This window comes from Tachysurus fulvidraco, chromosome 10 (assembly GCF_022655615.1).
Source record: "Tachysurus fulvidraco isolate hzauxx_2018 chromosome 10, HZAU_PFXX_2.0, whole genome shotgun sequence".
NCBI lineage: Eukaryota > Metazoa > Chordata > Actinopteri > Siluriformes > Bagridae > Tachysurus > Tachysurus fulvidraco.
In genome coordinates this window covers 7,195,707-7,214,103 of record NC_062527.1, presented here as the reverse complement: position 1 = coordinate 7,214,103, position 18,397 = coordinate 7,195,707, and the positions used below count along the sequence as shown (strand labels likewise).

Here is an 18,397-nt window from a genome sequence, read left to right as displayed (position 1 = left end):
GCCGAGTTTACTGTTAAACACTGCTGTTTCGTGATGAGACACAACAAGGCTTCCGTACGGCTCATTAGGAACAGACGTGCTGCTGCTTTGTCGGTACCTGTGGTGGGAATTCGAAGATCAGTGACGCTGTGATGATAATATACAAAAAAATCTGTTGCTGATGTCAGGAGCTCTTCAAATAAGGAGAAGACAGGGTCATGTGGTATAAGATTTTTGTACCTTGGCTGAGATGATCATCAAGTATAAAGTATTATGTTTTAAGCAGAAAAAAAGTAAAAAAAAAAAAGAATAATAACAAACGACAGAAGAGCAAAGCAGGGTTTACTCTATACTTTGTAAATCTTTTCTGCTCCATGTTTTTTATTAGAGCTACTAAACTTCTACATAACTGTACAGTCAGGATTGTTGACTTAACCAATGAATATGTCTGTACGTTGTTTCATTTAAAGCCCATACTTATATTTGTGTATATGGTGTTTGCTATAAGGTAAGAAGTGACTATTTGTGTACTGTTCATGCAGAGCAGCCACTTTGATTCGACGTCACTTGCGGAACTCACAGGAAGTTCAGGAGATCGTCCCAAGTTCCCAAGAAAAATGAACTGCAACTGATTTGTAATGTTCAACCTTTTTTATGTGGAAACAAACTTTAGTTTTGCTTAAACACAGGATTTGGAACAACTAGAGCTTGATATTACAAACACATAAGAAATTGTGGTGTTCATTTCGCAAACTTTGACCATACACTTTTTGACAAACTCTCCCTCATTAAAGGGCCGGGCAGATTTTGCTGTTTCTGCTGCCACAATAAAGCTTAACAGCTTTAACAGCAGCTTCACTTTTTGATTTTGCTTTCATGAACATAATCTTCCGGGAAACCAGACTTTTTTCATCTCCTCCGAGTTCTGGAGCTTCTGCTTTACGTCCAGGTCCTTATACTTCTCATGTTTCGTGTCGTAGTGTCTTCTTATGTTATATACTTTCGTTACAGACACGTTAGCTCCGTTAGCACACAAGACAAACAGGTTTGTTCTTTATATACGTGAACAGATAATCTGCCTCCCGCCTGTCTTGAAAGCTCCTATTGTCCATCTTTCGTTTGGTCATTTTTGTGGAGGGTGGAATTAACTTGCCCGATGTGACTGTAACATGGTTGTTAACGATTGTCAACAGAGAATGAGGAGCGCATGCTGTTCGTGACTACGCGTCAATACAGTGGCAAGGCATTCTGGGATTTGTAGTATTAGAGGAGCATGTGGCTAGCCAGCTGTAATGCACATTTGATATGATCTCGCGGGCCAAATAAAATTACACCAGAGTTTGACACCCCTGATTTAAGACATTTGTTAAATGTCCACCGAAGACGGTGCTACATAAGCAAGCACCCATTTACAGTTGAATATGAGAATCATGCAGGTACCTGAAGTACTGTACACTACTCACATTGTTTATACCTTAAAATGATGCAGATTTGTGCATACTGTAAGTATGTGATTTGGGACACTCTTAGTCGATATGGCCAAAAAGAGCCACCAAGACCGTTTCAGTGCTCCGTGATAGATTCCGCAAGTCTCTGGAACCGTTCTGGAGTACAATCACCTTAAAAATTCTTCTGAAAGATTTTCCAGATAGCAAGATTTTATATTTTGATGAAACGTTTTCATGATGAAAGTAATTAGTAAGAATAGTTTTGTACTAATTCGTCGTGAGTCTTCCCAAAACACAGCACAACACTTTCATCTCTAATGTAGTTTTATAAGATAAATAAGCCTTGGAAAGCAACATTTGTTGTACTTAGCTAAGGAAGTAATTAAATTTCTTGACTGAAAAGCAATTTAGTCTGCAGTCTACCATAGAAACTTACTGTGAGTTTAAGAATAAAGGTTTTAAAACACTAGAATGAATGTTCTGTGCCTTAAATGAAACACTACAAGCTAGCTTCTGTTCCTGATTTTTTTTATGAGATAAATCTTTATCTTTGTCACCATAAATCCTATTTAAAAGCAGCTGGAATTAATTCACATGAATAATGCATGTATGCCAGTGTATTAGCTTCATCTATTTAAACGCTAATAAACTGGCAAATCACTTGAATTATAGCATTAATGCAGATACAGGTCATATATTAGAGTTGAGGGAAGTTGGCGTGAAGCACACATACATTCTCACCTTCTGTTCAATCTTATTCGGATTAAATCAATAAACAGTTAAAGCAAATAAAACATCGTTTCAAATGACTTTAGCAGACAGAGACTTGAGTGCGTATGTATTATGCATGATGTGTGCATCTGTTCAGAACAGAAGCGATGCACAGGGTTTAGCTACAGTTAATATTTCCCGCTAGTGTACTGTAGCACAGCTCGGTTACAGCAACTGGGAGATTATACATGAGAACAAAGTCGTGCTGCTTGGTTATTTACGGTGGTGTGAAAAAGTGTTGGCCCCCTTCCTGATTTTTTTGCACATTTGTCACACTTTAATGTTTCAGATCATCAAAAATATTACAATTTTAGTCAAAGATAAACACAAGTAAACACAACATGCAGGTTATAAATGAAGGTTTTTATTATTAAGGGAAAACAAAATCCAAACCTACATGGCTCTGTGTGAAAAAGTGAATAACTGGTTAGGCCACCCTTAGCAGCAAGACCTGCAATCAAGCGTTTGCGATAAATGGCAAGGAGTCTGTTACAGCGCTGTGGAGGGATTTTGGTCCACTCATCTTTGCAGAATTGTAATTCAGCCAAATTGTAGGGTTTTCGAGCATGAACCGCCTTTTTAAGGTCATGCCACAGCGTCTCAATAGGATTCAGGTCAGGACATTCCAAAGTCTTCATTTTGTTTTTCTTCAGCCAATCACAGGTGGACTTGCTGGTGTGTTTTGGATCATTGACCTGCTACAGAACCCAAGTTCTCTTCAGCTTGAGGTCACGAACAGATGGCCGCACATTGTCCTTCAGGATTTTTTGGTAGACAGCAGAATTCATGGTTTCATTCATCACAGCATGTCTTCCTGAAGATCCAAAACAGCCCCAGACCATCACACTACCACCACCATATTTTACTGTCTGTATGATGCTCTTTTTCTGAAATGCAGTGTTACTTTTACACCAGATGTATTGGGACACACACCTTCCAAAAAGGTCAACTTTTGTCTCATTTTTCGTCTTGGAACTCTGCCATGCAGGCCATTTTTGCCCAGTCTCTTTTTTTATGGTGGAGCCTTAACTGAGGCAAATGAGACCTGCAGGTCTTTGGATGTTGTTGTGGGGTCTTTTGTGACATCTTGGATGAGTCGTCGCTGCACTCTTTGGGTAATTTTGGTTGGCCGGCCACTCCTGGGAAGGTTCACCACTGTTCCATGTTTTTCCATGTTTGGAGTCCCAAAGCTTTAGAAATGGCTTTATAACTTTTTCCAGACCGATAGATCTCAATTACTTTCTTTCTCATTTGTTCTTTATATCTCAGCACGATGTGGAGCATTTGTGGATCTTTCGGTCTACATCAGTTTGTCAGTCAGGTCTTATTTAAGTCATTTCTTGATTGCAAACAGCTGTGGCAGTAATCAGGCCTGGGTGTGGCTAGAGAAATGAACTCAGGTGTGATAAACCACAGTTATGTTTTAACAGGGGGGGCAAACACTTTTTCACACAGGGCCATGTAGGTTTGGATTTTGTTTTCCCTTAATAATAAAAACCTTCATTTAAAACCTGCATGTTGTGTTTACTTGTGTTATCTTTGAATAATAGTTACATTTGTTTGATGATCTGAAACATTAAAGTATGACAAACGTGCAAAAAAAAAAAAATCAGGAAGGGGGCCAACACTTTTTCACACCACTGTAGATTATTCATATATTTACACTGGAGGTCTGATACACAGCATCTGTATGTAGATGATATCCCTGCAAAAAAAAATGAACGGATGACACAGATTCCGAGTATCAGTGTCAGATTATGTATCAAATGTACAGTGTCCTAATCAGATGATGTCACAAATGCCCCGTATCAGTAATAGGGGTGAACACACACACACAAGGCATATACACACACACACACACATACACACACACACACACACACACACACACACACACACGGCATATAAACCTCAAACAATAGCCAAGAAGGTGTAGTTATGGAAGCCTCTTTTGTTAGGCTCGGTATAAAAGAACTCCAGTCAGCTGTAGGTTTTTATTCTTTACCTAGTGCTTTGTTCTTTATTCTAGGGCTTTCAATTTCTAAACAGACTAAAAGAGCAAATGTTTTTAACGTACCTATTAACTGTTATTACGTGCCACATTAATTTGTCCCAGCAGGAGGGTGGACTTGTTCCAATCAGCCAATCGGTTAGCAGGATTTGTCCGTGTCATCTTACGGACTCTTCCTCTGAAGACTGATATTTTATCTGCATAATATATGTTCAATAGCTGTCCTAATTAGCAAAGAGAGTTAACAGTTAACAAGGATAGAAGTTTTCACGGCATACTTTACCATGATTCTTTTTGAAATAAGTATAACTTTACAGGTTGCATATTTTAAATAAAAACATGTCTGCCAACCTGATAGACTCTGTCAGACAGCTGTCTGCTCGGGTCGATGTGGACAGAAATGCAACATTCGTCTCTGGCTTCATCAGTAAAGTGTGTAGGTGATGATGTACCTGCTGAGGATCTGCATTTTTTTTTTTTTTTTTTTTGTTAAACTATAGATGGACAGTGACTTTTTCCTCCAAGATTTCAAATCTGGTGACAGTAAGGCCAGACATCATCTGGAGTTGTGCATCATAACTAGAATTCAAAATGAGGCTTATTTTATCAACAATACTTAGCTAAGAAGCGGGTTGTATGGGACACAGAGATCTGAGCTCGGACTATAAAATTGAAGTAAAGGGGTAAGCACTCTTTAAAGCCATGTTGAGCTAACCAGTGACTTCTCAGCGCTTTCAAAAGTCCCAGCTCTCATTCACTACAGAAGTGGTGAGAAAATCCCTGATGAGAGTACACACACACACACACACACACACACACACACACACACACACACACAAAGCTGCCAGTTCCCACGGCCTTCTGGGGAAGTGCTGAGAGCAACCAACTGGCAGCCCCTGTCCTGTCCAGACCGCAGTACATCACTCCTCGGTAACACGCCTCAAAAAACACGCCACTATAAAAACCACTAAATCTGCTTCTTAGAAGCTTCACAGAACATTAAATCTGCACCACACAGACCTCTTCGTGTTACAAACCTCTTGAGTTACCACACAATCAGATTGGGTGAAGACGCAATAGCTTTTGCTCATACAAATGGTGCTCACTCCAAGAGTGCAGAATTCGTCCGTGCTCTTCGTCTTGTAGCGATGACTTTCGTCTCTCCTCTGTACCCCAGAGCAACACTAACCGATTGTGAGTGTGTTTGAGCTTATTTATGCATGCGACTTCCTTCCCAAGTGAAATGATGCAGAGGCTGGCTCGGAGGAAGCATGTGTTAGCCTTCACACTCCTCGCATGGAAGCATGACTAGCTAGTGGTGGGAAATGAACAAATTGGAAGAAAATTGGCCCGTGTTCTGTCTTCCCTGCTCTACACCCATGACTGTGTCGCCAAGCGGGATTCAAGTTTGCTGATGGCGTGACAACAGTGTAGCATTAACAATGAGAGAGTGGCGCTCGCTCAGTCACATCGTTCCTCTCGATGTTAGCAAAAACATCACGGGTCTTGGCTTCGAAGTACAATTCACTTCCACACATATAATGATAATAAGCTTAAAATATATTAGTTCATATTACACACATGTATATATACTGTAAATTCTGTTACTGTTAAGAAAGCTGGTATTACTTTCTAAATCTCATTAGTAACGGTACTGAAAAATGTCTGAGGTTGCAGAACTTTTTCAGTACTGTTATCACATGCAGCCCGAGTGCAGCGGAGGGTTTGATAAATGTTCTCAGGTTCTCTACACAAATTTAGCATCCTTTTGTTTACTGTAATGCAGAAGCTCAAAAGAAATTTGTCATTTTCAGAGCACATTGGGGTTCAAGGATGAATATGGATTTTTTTTATACATAATCAGAATTTTTTTCTGTGGCTGCAGGCATCAGATCAGTATTCAGTTGAGCCGAATTTATTAAATCCCCTTACACATATTTTCATTCGAACAGCTTGCCATATTAGGCCTGTTGGGAGCTACAATCACTGCTAGAACTAATGATGATTAGGGCTTCACTGCTTAAGGCTATATTCTAAGGTCATGTCTTTCTGTCTGCCGTTCTTCTCTGCAGTCTCCCGCTTAGGTTCTGGGTGAACATTCTGAAGAACCCTCATTTCATCTTCGACGTCCACGTGACAGAAGTAGTGGATGCGTCGTTATCGGTCATCGCTCAGACCTTCATGGATGCCTGCACTAAATCGGAGCACAAACTCAGCAGGGTGAGTGACAAGCGCGGCAGTTTCCTGAGAACAGACACGAACGCCTGGATCGAAAATCACACGATGACTATAAACAATACATACAGTCTAATAACATTTTCCTGTCTCCTCCAGGACTCCCCAAGCAACAAACTTCTCTATGCAAAGGAGATCTCCACATACAAAAAGATGGTGGATGAGTAAGTCTTATTATTCTCAACACGTCACTTTTTTTTAGAAGGCTTTTTGTGTACAGTCCCTCGTGTGTCTATGTAACAGATGTCTTGCTTCCTGATATACAACAAATCATGACTAAAAGTCTCAAGGTCTCATTTGCGACTTTTCCTCCTTTTTTATAGGCCATGTCCACACTAATAATAATGCATTTTCAGAGCTTTGCTCAACAAACAGAGGTGTTAGGATAGAAATCTTTTTGTACTGAGCATCGCTAGTGTCCGCTACACGTCATGTGTACACAGACGTTTCTGTGGTGTGATGTGCAATGAGCTCCACATAAGACAGCGAAGACTTTAATTGTCTCTCATCGATAATGGATTATAGGAATATAGGAGAGAATACAGTATATTGTTGCTCAGATACACAGCGGGTGATTGAAACGGGACCAGCGAGAGTTCAGACGAGCTCACAGGAGCTCACTAGAGCTAGACATTTCTGTCTCGGTTATTGAACATTTGATGGCTTCAGCAGGAAGGAATTTGCGTTAAAACAAGAACGAATTCAGAAATAAAGCTGATGTTCACACTTAAATAAGTTGCTCCAAGCATTTTAATTGAGAGCTAAAGGAACAAAGTGCAGCAGGGAATAAGTTAGGGATTAGTTTATGGGAGTAGTTCACAGAAGAGGTGGAGATTTAGGTGTTTTTTATTTTTTATTAATTTCTTTTTGAAGATGATGATGATGATGGATTCTGGTATCCAGATTGAGGTTGGTGGTTCATTCCACCAGTCAGTTGGAAGGTTGTAGAAAAAAAGGGAGCTCAGTGCACAATAATAATTCTAAATGTATCGTGAAATCATGTGTGAAGGAAATATTCATTCATTCATTCATTTTCTACCGCTTATCCGAACTTCTCGGGTCACGGGGAGCCTGTGCCTATCTCAGGCGTCATTGGGCATCAAGGCAGGATACACTCTGGACGGAGTGCCAACCCATCACAGGGCACACACACTCTCATTCACTCACACACTCACACACTACGGACAATTTTCCAGAGATGCCAATCAACCTACCATGCATGTCTTTGGACCGGGGGAGGAAACCGGAGTACCCGGAGGAAACCCCCGAGGCACAGGGAGAACATGCAAACTCCACGCACACAAGGTGGAGGCGGGAATCGAACCCCCAACCCTGGAGGTGTGAGGCAAACGTGCTACCCACTAAGCCACCGTGCCCTCCTGAAAGAAATATTACTCATGTTAAAAAGCTACAGTTGTTTCTTACTCAGTCTAAATACAGAAGAAATTCATGGCTTTAACACCTTTGTTTAGTTTTAAGCTATCGTTCTGTTTTTTTTATAATGTCACTATTAATGAACCTGATTATCTCAATCCTACAGTTACTACAAAGGAATCCGAGTCATGGTGCCAGTCAGTGACCAGGACATGAACACACACTTAGCTGAAGTGTCACGGGTGAGAAGGGCTCCTTCCTGCTTTCCTCTGTTTCCCTCACTGCCTCCTGTGCGCCTGTTTACTGATGTTCAATCTGTCCTTAGGCTCATACCGACAAACTGAATACACAAGTTGCCCTCCATCAGCTGTACCAGTACGCCAGCAAATACTATAAGGAGGTAAAAGTGCTTACACACACACTATTCCACGTTAGATGATAGAGGACATGGTGCAAATAGAGTTCTGGAAGTCTAATGTTCCTGTGGTGGCTTTAATATATTTACATCCTTAGAGTGGGTTTTAGTGTGACTTTCACTCTTGTTTACTTCATCTCTCCCTTTCTCTCCCTCCTCTCTCTCTCTCTCTCTCTCTCTCTCTCTCTCTCTCCCCCTCCCCTCTCTCTCTATCCTCTCTCTCTCTCTCCCTCCTCTCTTTCTGTCCCCCCCCCTCTCTCTTCCCCTCCCCCTTCTCTCCTCTCTCTCTCTCTCTGCCCCTCCTTCCCCCACTCTCTCTCACACACACACACACAGATCATCATGGCTCTGGATGAAGACCCTGCGGCTCAGTGTAAGCAGCTCGCCATGCGACTCCAGCAGATAGCCGCCGCTCTCGAGAACAAAGTGACAGATCTGTAACCCACTCACAGTGAGACAGACGGAGAGAAAGAAACCGAGGTGGTATTGAAACCGCCACCGGTCACGTCACACTCAAGTCCATGGGGCAGAAGAAGGAACGCTTAAAGAATAAAAGTCCCTTGTGTGTAATTAGCATATAAATATAATCAGATGTTGAATTTCTTCCTGTGTAGAGAAAGAAAAGGTTTTAAAAATTGTATTATCTATTTTTTTTAACGTGCAGTCTTTATGCGGAAAGCTTTATAAGGAAGAAATAACTTTTTAAATTGACAGCCTTGTGTTGATTTTGTTTGGTGTGTGTGTGTGTGTGTGTGTGTGTGTGTGTGTGTGTGTGTGTGTGTGTGTGTGTGTGTGTGTGTGTGTGTGTGTGTGTTAGTAAGTTGAATGCTAATTGTTCACACACAGGATGCCTAAAATCTGACCAAATGGGAGTTGCTTGGTCATTGATACTGAGCATTGTTTTGTGTGTGTGTGTGTGTGTGTGTGTGTGTGTGTGTGTGTGTGTGTGTGTGTGTGTGTGCGCGCTTGTGTGTGCTCACTTGTGTGTGTTCATCTTGGAGTCATGACTTGTGTGCATTCTTCATCAAACACAGAACACGCTCGTTGTCTGTAAGCACATAGACGCGTGTCACAGCAGGGCTTGTGGTGTTTACTACTGTTCCAGACCTGCTGAGCTTTTGGCGTCGCCTTAGCAACCTAAAAAGAAGCCAGCGTTATGATCCATCGCAGCACACTTCCTGTCCGTACCATTAACTCACAATAGCGCACAGACGAGATTCGGTTTAGACAATAATATTCAAAGTGGAAAGTCTCTCAACACAAGGTGTGTCATTTTTCTATGAAGAGAAGAAAAAAAGTTCCTTATTTGTGTTCAGCCTTTTGTTCAGATCATTAATTGTTATAGTAACATGTTGCAGTGGTGTTTTTCACTGTTTAGGGTGCAACGTACTAAAAGTTGATGGCAGTTCATTTCCCTGAGATGATTATTATTATAGCATGCCTATATTTCCCTGACGTAAATGAATCAAACGCTCCGTAGACTTTTTTTTTTTTAATAGCAGCTCTGTACTAATATCAACAAAGAGCTCTCTCTCTCTCTGAGCTCTCTGTTTTGTCCAGGTTATGAGTTGGAGTTTCACTTTTTTGTCCTCTTTTGATGCTCTGTTGTAGCCTCGAAACATTTCACACTATGTACATTTTTATTCCTCGCCAGGAGATCATCGTATATTTATAATCACACCCTCCGGTGTCACCCATATGAGGATGAGGTTCCCCTTTGAGTCTGGTTCCTCTCAAGGTTTCTACCTTTACCATCTAAGGGAGGTTTTTCCTCCCCAAAGTCACCTGAGTCACCTCAGACTTGCTCATTGGGGATAAATACAAACACAATTAAATATGTCTAATATTAATCTTTAATTTTGTATTCTATTAATCTTTATATTATTCTTTAAAATAACCTTTTGTTCTATGTTTATGTTCTACGAAGCCGCTTTGAGACGATGTCCGTTGTAAAAAGCGCTATACAAATAAACTTGAATTGAATTGAACAGTAGACACACAAAACATGTTGCTTTTGAATTCGAGAATCTCTGAATCCAATCGATTCGGTCGTCTGTTTCAGTGAAGAGCGAAAACGAACGACAGAGCACATAAGAGAACAAGTGGCTACTTACGCCCTGGTTCTAAACTAAACAGATGTGTTTTTGCTTAATCTGATCTGGATTGCATCGTAAACAGCCTTTATTCGTAAACAAACATTTGAATTCTCCTGCTGTTCTTTTTATTTGTACATTTGTACTCCTCATACCTCTAGATGTCAGAAATGTAAGCACCGAATACTGCAATACACATGATTACTTCTCTCCGTTGTTGAGTATTATATTTATGTTTTTATGTTAGTCTTTTATTTTTTTATTATTATTATTATTATTACAGTATGAAGCTGTTGCTTTCCATATTGATCTAGGATCAGATTTGGGATCACACAAAACTCAAGGGTGACTGAGATCAGGTTCTTTTGTTCAGTCAGAACTGCATCTTCATCACCACAAATCCCTTTGTGTTGTTGTTGTTGTTGTCGTTGTTTTAAGCTGTACCTCTCAGGGCTTGTCTTGCCCCTGATTTAACTGCCAGTCTGATACGTTTCCGTCTGTGAATAGTGGGAGTTCCTCTTTGAAGTAACACTGGTCTGTTTTGTCGCGTAACAGTGTGGGGCGTTGTGAAGAAGCCTTGTGGCGCTTGGCACTGCCCACTCAATTCCCCTCGTGCTGCAATGAAAGCAGCGGGAGCCGTGTTTGATCTTAATTGCATGTGGGCTGCTGACACTGTGCTTTTTTAAAACGCCGCGCTGATACATTCCTCGTTTTTCATTTCCGTTCACGACCGGAGACCAAACCCTTCTCCCCATTCCTCGAGCTCAATGTAAAGCTTCTTTCAGCCTTTCTTTCACCAAAATGTGCCTTAAAATGATAAGTGTTACACCTTTTTTTGTTGATTATCGATGATATTTGGTGATAATGGCAAGTTTTAGTCCTAGGGTGCTTGCAGTGTATTTGCAGCCGTGATGTCGAGTGTAAGTAGGATCGATTTTTTTGTGCCGTAGTCACAATGTGCCAATAGGCTAATCAAATAAGAGAGAAAAAGGCAGTTTTTATATTAGTGTGCATCTTTGGGACGTCTTTGGCTTGTGTTTGTGTGTGTATGAGTGTGAGTGTGTGTGGGTTGTGTGTGCTTTTGTAGTTGTATTGGGAACAAGCTTAGATTAGTCTGAACTAAACTGAGCTGTGGTGAATGTAAAATAATTCCCCCCAAAGCGTCTGCGACTTTGCTTTTTATTTCTCATCCAAACGGAGAATCTTCAATAGAAGTGTTGAGTAGCACAGGGTGTTTCACTGGCGTGTTATCCCTTAGAGCTATAATTTGTTTTTATGCTATTCCATAGTGTGTATGAAAAAAAAATCTATACTCGATGACCTTCTTACTGCTGTGCAGTTATTTTTATTCTTTCATGTCTTATGATATTATTATATTGCCTTTGTATCAACAGAAAAAGCAAAATCTGTCAGCAATGTATTCTTGTGTAATATCCTATGCATTTGAAGTCCTGGAAAATGGCGATTATGTCGTGCTGTTATCGAAATGTTTCTTTCTTCCCCCCTTCCTTGTGGTTGTATAGTGAACCAAGATTCCTGGGACTGTACGGTACAGTAAGGCAGAAGAATAAAGATTAGCCGTGGCTCTTTCAGGCCCGGCACCTCAGAAGAGTTCTTACATGCCTAATCTGTTTGTACTGAAGTGCTCGCCGCTCAGCAAGGGTCAAGGCCTGACAAAACACCTTGTGCCCTTACATCAATAAAGAGACACTTCCATTTCATCGCCTCTCTCTGTGTGTTTTGTTTTCTCACCGAACGAACATGTGCCGTGTAACCTGTAATGAGATCGTGTCCTTATTAATGTTGATGGAAAAAGTGGTCAGATGTGTGTTGTCACTGTTTACTGTTAGTAGCATTTTAAATTGCCTTCATATTGGTTAAATTATCTTAACTTAAACATTGACCGGTCCACTGGATATGGACTTATGGGCAGTCTAAAATCAGTATAAAGTAATGAATGATGTCGTGTCTGTGAGTCAGATATAAAGCGAGTCAGGACTGTGTTGGCTTCCAGTGTGAGACATGTGATTGTCTTTTACACTGAATTTTAGTGTTGACGATAAATTTGAGCTGCTTTTTAGATGAACAAATACAGTACTTAAAGTATTTCAGAGAGCAGGAAATGGGTTTGATATCAACATTTACTCTGAAGATACAAACATTTGGGTGGAAAAAATAAGAAACCGTTTTGTTTATTTGGATCTTCTCTATGAATATATCATTCCTAGTATTCTAGAGGAAAAGAAAACAGAAATATTGAAGAAACTTTACAAAATCCTGAGTGTCTACTTTCATATGAGCTTCATATTAACACCACAGTGGAGTGAGATGACATTCAATCATCAATATGAACACAACCAACCAGGATGAAACAACATTTCTGGCCTCTGGGGAAAAGAGTTAATCTTTTATTCTTTATTTTTATTTTTTACTTTAACTCAAGAATAATTGAAGTAATTCAAATGAATCTGCATCTAAAGCAACAAGCTGTGTCCAAAAAAAAAAAACAACAATACCTAACAATAAGAGTATTAATCCAGGGATCCCAACAAAGTCCCAAAAAAGCACGAGCAAAGGGAAATTAATTAAATCATTGAATAAATAAGTAAATCTAAAAAAAAAAAAAAAAAAAAAAGATGAAAGCTGACACTGCTTTGTGCCAAAGAGAAAAAAATCAAAGTGAAGACAAAGTCCCATGGAACCAAAACAAATTGAACAACAGCAAGATATGCTTATGTGGTCTCTCATACAGTACCACACACACACACACACACACCTCATCGCCACAAACAAAAACAGAATGGAAAAATATATAATGGAAAACCATCTCAGACAGACACGAATTCGAATAAATACTTTCCATTACTGAGAATTCCTCATGGGTCATTGAACCAGAAAAGAGGAAAGTCACCGTGACCTGTAATTGTAAGAGGAGTTAAAGGCCAGCAAAAGTGTTATTACACTGCAGCAAGCTAGACTCCTTTTCCTTGATTATATTTTTAGAATAAAAAAAAAACTCTCAGCATTTGTGGGCTTTTCAGTCCAGAAGGCCGTGCTTCACATGGCTGCTCAATCAATCAAATCAAATGAATAAAACGCTTTAGAAAAAAATTGTTGTGTTTCTTACTGAGAACATAATGATTTAAACGCTCGCATGCTTCCTTCCATCTCAGCTAGAGGCATCACTTATGGTTCATCACTCAATGAGTGTCTGTGTGTGTGTGTGTGTGTGTGTGTGTGTGTGTGTGTTAGTGTTATATTCTAACCTGCAGCCATGGTTAATCCCTTCTTCTCACGCTTCACTCATTCTTAAATGTATTATTTTCTTTTTCAGTTTACATACAAAAAAAAATAAATAAGGAATTGAGACAATAATTAAACAAGCAGATCGAGTTGTGTTTCATGTGTTGTTATGATCAGTACCGCATCGCTTGGCCACATAAGCAGATGCTGCGGGTGAGTGTGATGGATGTGTCAGTCATCCCGAAGGTGCAGGAAAGCATAGAATAATATGTGTTTTACACTGAGATGCTCAGAGAGTAACCCAGGTTCCTCTGTTTCTTTGGGCAAAATACTGTATAATTTGTTGGCCTTTTTCCATAGCTGGACTTGGTAAAATACACACAGTGTTTTGTAGAAGAGCAGTTTGGACTTAATGTCTGTAGTATATGTACTGTAGTTCTTTTAGTCCTGGAGTGTTTAAAGTATAAAGTTGTTGAAGAGGGGAAAAAAGAAAAAAGTAATGCATGGAGTGCACAATGTTTCATAAAAGCAAAAAAAAAGTGTACAATGGTCTGTAAGACTGAGCTCAAGGACACTAAGCTGAGAAATTTCCAGCACAATGATGCTACTCTATGTGTCTCCACTGCACTGCCGCACTTTACTCATTTCCACATTTATTTTGTGACTGTGAACCTGTAAAATGAAGTGGTAGCTAGGTGTTAAAGGTGTTGGGGTAATGAGCAGAAGGTTGTGAGTACAAATCTTACAAAACTGCTAGGGTTTTAAGCAAAGTACTTAACCCTTAACTCACCTGTTTTATAAGGTGAAAACTGTAAGTCACTCCGTAAATGTGACTTTGGGCTGTTGGAGGTTTTGTATTTTTCAAGGACTGAAATTTTTAATTTAGACCTGTACTTCAAAATTGCTTCAAATTTCAAAGACAGCTCTTACGTATCGGTTCGCCCCTTATAATCTGTCCAGAATAATCTGAGATTAGAATTAATGTGTCCCAAAGTCTGTTAAAATGTGTTTCTAAAAGATGCTATAAAAAGTTTCACAGTTTCCTGTAAATATTTATAGCATGAAACAATGAGCACTTTTTCAGCTACTAGTGACCACAAGTCCTTGCATAAAAAACGAGGAGCTAGTTTCACTGAAAAACGACTATCAAACTAAATCAAGGAAATGGGAATTTAGAGGGTTGTAGGTGACCAGGGATCATCGCTGTGTGTAGGAAGTGAAGTCTGTACCGTCTGCTCTGATCCCACATAAAAGCTACAGTAGCATGGATCGCTGAAGAACACTGGTACACCATGTTTACAGGTTGAGTTCAGCAAAGCAAACGGTCACTAAACTAAAAAAATGCACAAAAACCTAATTGCATAAGTGTGCACACCCTTTTACTGACTGAACAGTGTGATCACATTAGAACTTCTGTTCAAAATAATAATATATTAACTGATGTGACATACAGCTAAGTATGATGACCCATACACAGAATTTGTTCTCTGTATTTAACCCATCCAAAGTGCAAATACACAGCAGTGAACACACACACACCATGAACACACACCTGGAGCAGTTGGGGATGGTTTGGTGCCTTGCTCAAGGACATCTCAGTCGTGGTATTGCTGGTCCGAGTTAGGAGTCAAACTCTCTAACCATTAGGCCCTGACTTCCCCAAGGAATTCTGGTTAACATCAAATAAAAATGGTTCAATACATTAGGATTTTCTTGACACCTTTGTGGGGGAAATTCTATTCTATTAATCAGAAATAATAGTTCAAGTGAACTCTTTCCTAAGTTGCAGAGAAGAACGCAGCAAAGTCCTGTGGAATATCAAACATATTTATTCAATACACTTGCAAGTGTGAAGTCAATCTGTCCCGACCTAAGTCTGAACAGAGTGTGTTAGTTGGTTTGTAAAGCAGTTCTCTATTTATACAAGATGCTGGACCTAAAGTTCATAATTATGTGTCCGTGTGGCGTCTTCCACTGATCTTGTCATCCACTAATCATGTCGTTGTGGCAAGTGTCACACAGTTATTTCCCATACATCTGCAAAGTTCTTATCTTTTAAGCTTAGTGTGAAGTTTGGAAAACAGTTTGTGTGTGTGTGTGTGTGTGTGTGTGTGTGTGTGTGTGTGTGTGTGTGTGTGTGTGTGTGTGTGTGTGTATTGGTAAAGAATGTTCAATGTTCATTTTTGTTTTTCACAACATTTTTCTATTACACCTTCTTTTTTCAAATGCTGAAGCCATTTATAGTTTTCAGCGTATGTACAGAATTTCACTGTGGAAAGGTATCGATCATTAGAGAGGTATGAATGAATTTTCGAAACATCAAATGTACATGGAACAGTGTGAAGACCATCATCAATAAGTGGGGAAAATGGAACAGCACGGTGGCATTACTAAAAAAAAACATGGTGTACCTCCAAAACTGATGAAAGAACGAGAAAAAAAAAACGAATCAGGGAGGCTGCCGAGATCTGCAGCGATGTTAGAGGAGCAAAATACTGATCACTCCTTGCATGTGACCACAATCACTCATATTCTCCAAATGTGTGAGGTATGGGGTAGGGAGACTAGATGGGGAAAAAACACCATAGCCCAAATAAAATACCCCAAATCCTGTGGCAAAATGTGTTATGGTCTAATGGGACTAATTATCCTATAAACAAGACAGAGCTCATTGAGTTTATTGCTCAATAAGACCTTACCTACAGTGAAGCATTGTGGTGGGAGTCATCATGCTGGAGGCATTGGGAGTCATCATGCTGGAGGCATTGGGAATCATCTGACTAACAAGGTCAACCAAGGGTAGTACTGAATGAGCTAGTTACTGAATTCTGCACAGTATGGTAAGATTTTGCAGTAGAGTGGATGGTGAGGCCAGTTGGTGAAGCCTACCTGAGGAGAGAGCTGCACATCCTGTCTGTTGATGGAACTAACAACAAAGCGGACCAACACATACTGACCTGTGAACCGCCAAAAAAGATTTTGAAGGCAGGACTGACCACCCTCAAATCTAGCTGCTTGATGTGTTCTGATCTTACACCGGGTGACCTCCTATGCTCTGTGGTACTATGCTGTTCTCCAGCCTGTAAGGCAGACATTGGTGTAGCCCCTTTGATGGGGTACAGTCCCCAAGTAGACTTCTCTCGTTAGAAATGTGTTATGCCTCCAGCAAGTTAGAACTTGGGCTCCTCTTGCTGAAGGTAATTGCAGCAGGTTGGGGTGTGGTTTAGTGGGAATCTGCACTGGAATAGAGGTGATGCGTACAGAATATATTTGGCTAGCAGACCACCCCTGAGCCTGGTGGTCTCATGTATGACATATGATATATCTTTTTGGTGATTTCACTCTTTCTCTTGCTTTGAGTAGTGATCTGAGTGTCAGTGAGCGTCCATGAGTAGAGCAAAGCTGAAAGCCGTGACCAAGCTGGACTTCTGCAATGTTGTTTTGAAAAGTTTTACTTTACTTAATCTGATGCCAAAAAAGAGACCACATTTGTCTGCTGTTTCTCTGAGAAGTGTGCTGCTAGCATTGCTCCTGTCAAGTTAAAGCTGTAGAGAAAACAACCACTGGTCATGAGTGGGAGAGGAAGAAGCCTTTATTTGTCACATACAGTATAGCACAGTGAAATTATTATTTTTTTGCTTATCTTGTTGGAAGCCAGGGTCAGACATGATAGGGCACACCTGGGGCAGATGGGGTTTACAGGCTTGCTCAAGGGCCCAACAGATGTCTTTGGGCTTGAACCCTGACCTTCTGAGAAATAAACAAGCACCTGCACCACTGAGCCACCACTGCACTTTTTAGGAAGAAAAAAACCCCTGAGATGCTCAGTATCTGGAAAGCTTACAGAAACCCATTGGATTTTATATATATATATATATATATATATATATATATATATATATATATATATATATATATATATATATAATAAACAGTAATACATATCGATCCTTCATTCCGATTTTCAGGGAGTTTACCATCCAAAAAAAATTAAATATGACATTTTATGGAATTTTACTACATGAATATTATATCAAATGACTTGGCTTTTAAAGAGAAGCTTGCCATCCCATTCTTCTGCATATTCAAATTATTTTGTAATTTTCAAAAACATATTTCATTTCAGTTATTATATAGGATTGTTAAGTAGGACTATTTTTAAGTAGGACATGTCAATCGTTCCAACTAAATACAGTATATAAAAAAGAAAAAAGCTTAAAAGTGCTTTTTAAGAACGATTGAAGATTTTGCGTTGTCATTAACTCAAATAAATACCTCAGAAAACTAAAAACAATCGATCAAAATAATAATCCGATATGTCAGGAATCTAACTGTTTGCAGCAATGTTGTATTAAAGACCTTTATTAAGACTTTTTAATTCGTAGCTTTGTCGCCTCGGGTTTTAGAGAAACCTTTGCATTGATTAAAGTATTTTGTGGTGCTTTTGAATGTTTTTTTTAAATAAATTTTTACTGGTAAATGATTATAATATTAGTACTTTTTATCGCTTTACATTTAATATACTTAAACAACTTGAAATTCACCAGAAATATACCTTTACATATACAATTTATACACAGATCTATATGGATTATATAATCTGAATGGAGTTTACGTTTTCTGCTAAACCGAAAATGTGTGTGTGAGTATGTGTGTTTGTGAGTATGTGTGTGTTTGTGTGTTTATTTAAATCGTTTTTAATTCGTTTTATTTAATTAAAATAAAACAAATAAATAAAACCACATGATAGCGTTCATAGGAGGCGGGCTCTCTTACCGGAAGTGATACTTTCTAAGCCACGACAATCAGCCAATGGCAGCTCAAAACA

The 18,397-nt window shown here is 39.6% G+C and overlaps 1 protein-coding gene across 4 annotated transcripts in view; it reads left to right on the top strand.

The window, feature by feature from the left end:
- plxnb2b (plexin b2b) overlaps positions 1 to 12,047 on the top strand; it is a 134,788-nt gene extending 122,741 nt beyond the window's left edge. For all 4 annotated transcript variants that reach the window (XM_047819372.1, XM_047819371.1, XM_047819370.1 and 1 more), the window contains 5 exons: positions 6,282 to 6,429; positions 6,544 to 6,608; positions 7,985 to 8,060; positions 8,144 to 8,218; positions 8,570 to 12,047. In XM_047819372.1, coding sequence (XP_047675328.1) covers positions 6,282 to 6,429; positions 6,544 to 6,608; positions 7,985 to 8,060; positions 8,144 to 8,218; positions 8,570 to 8,674 — 469 coding nt within the window. In that variant the 3' untranslated portion in view covers positions 8,675 to 12,047. The remainder of the gene's footprint in view (positions 1 to 6,281; positions 6,430 to 6,543; positions 6,609 to 7,984; positions 8,061 to 8,143; positions 8,219 to 8,569) is intronic.
- Positions 12,048 to 18,397: the final 6,350 nt, after the last annotated feature.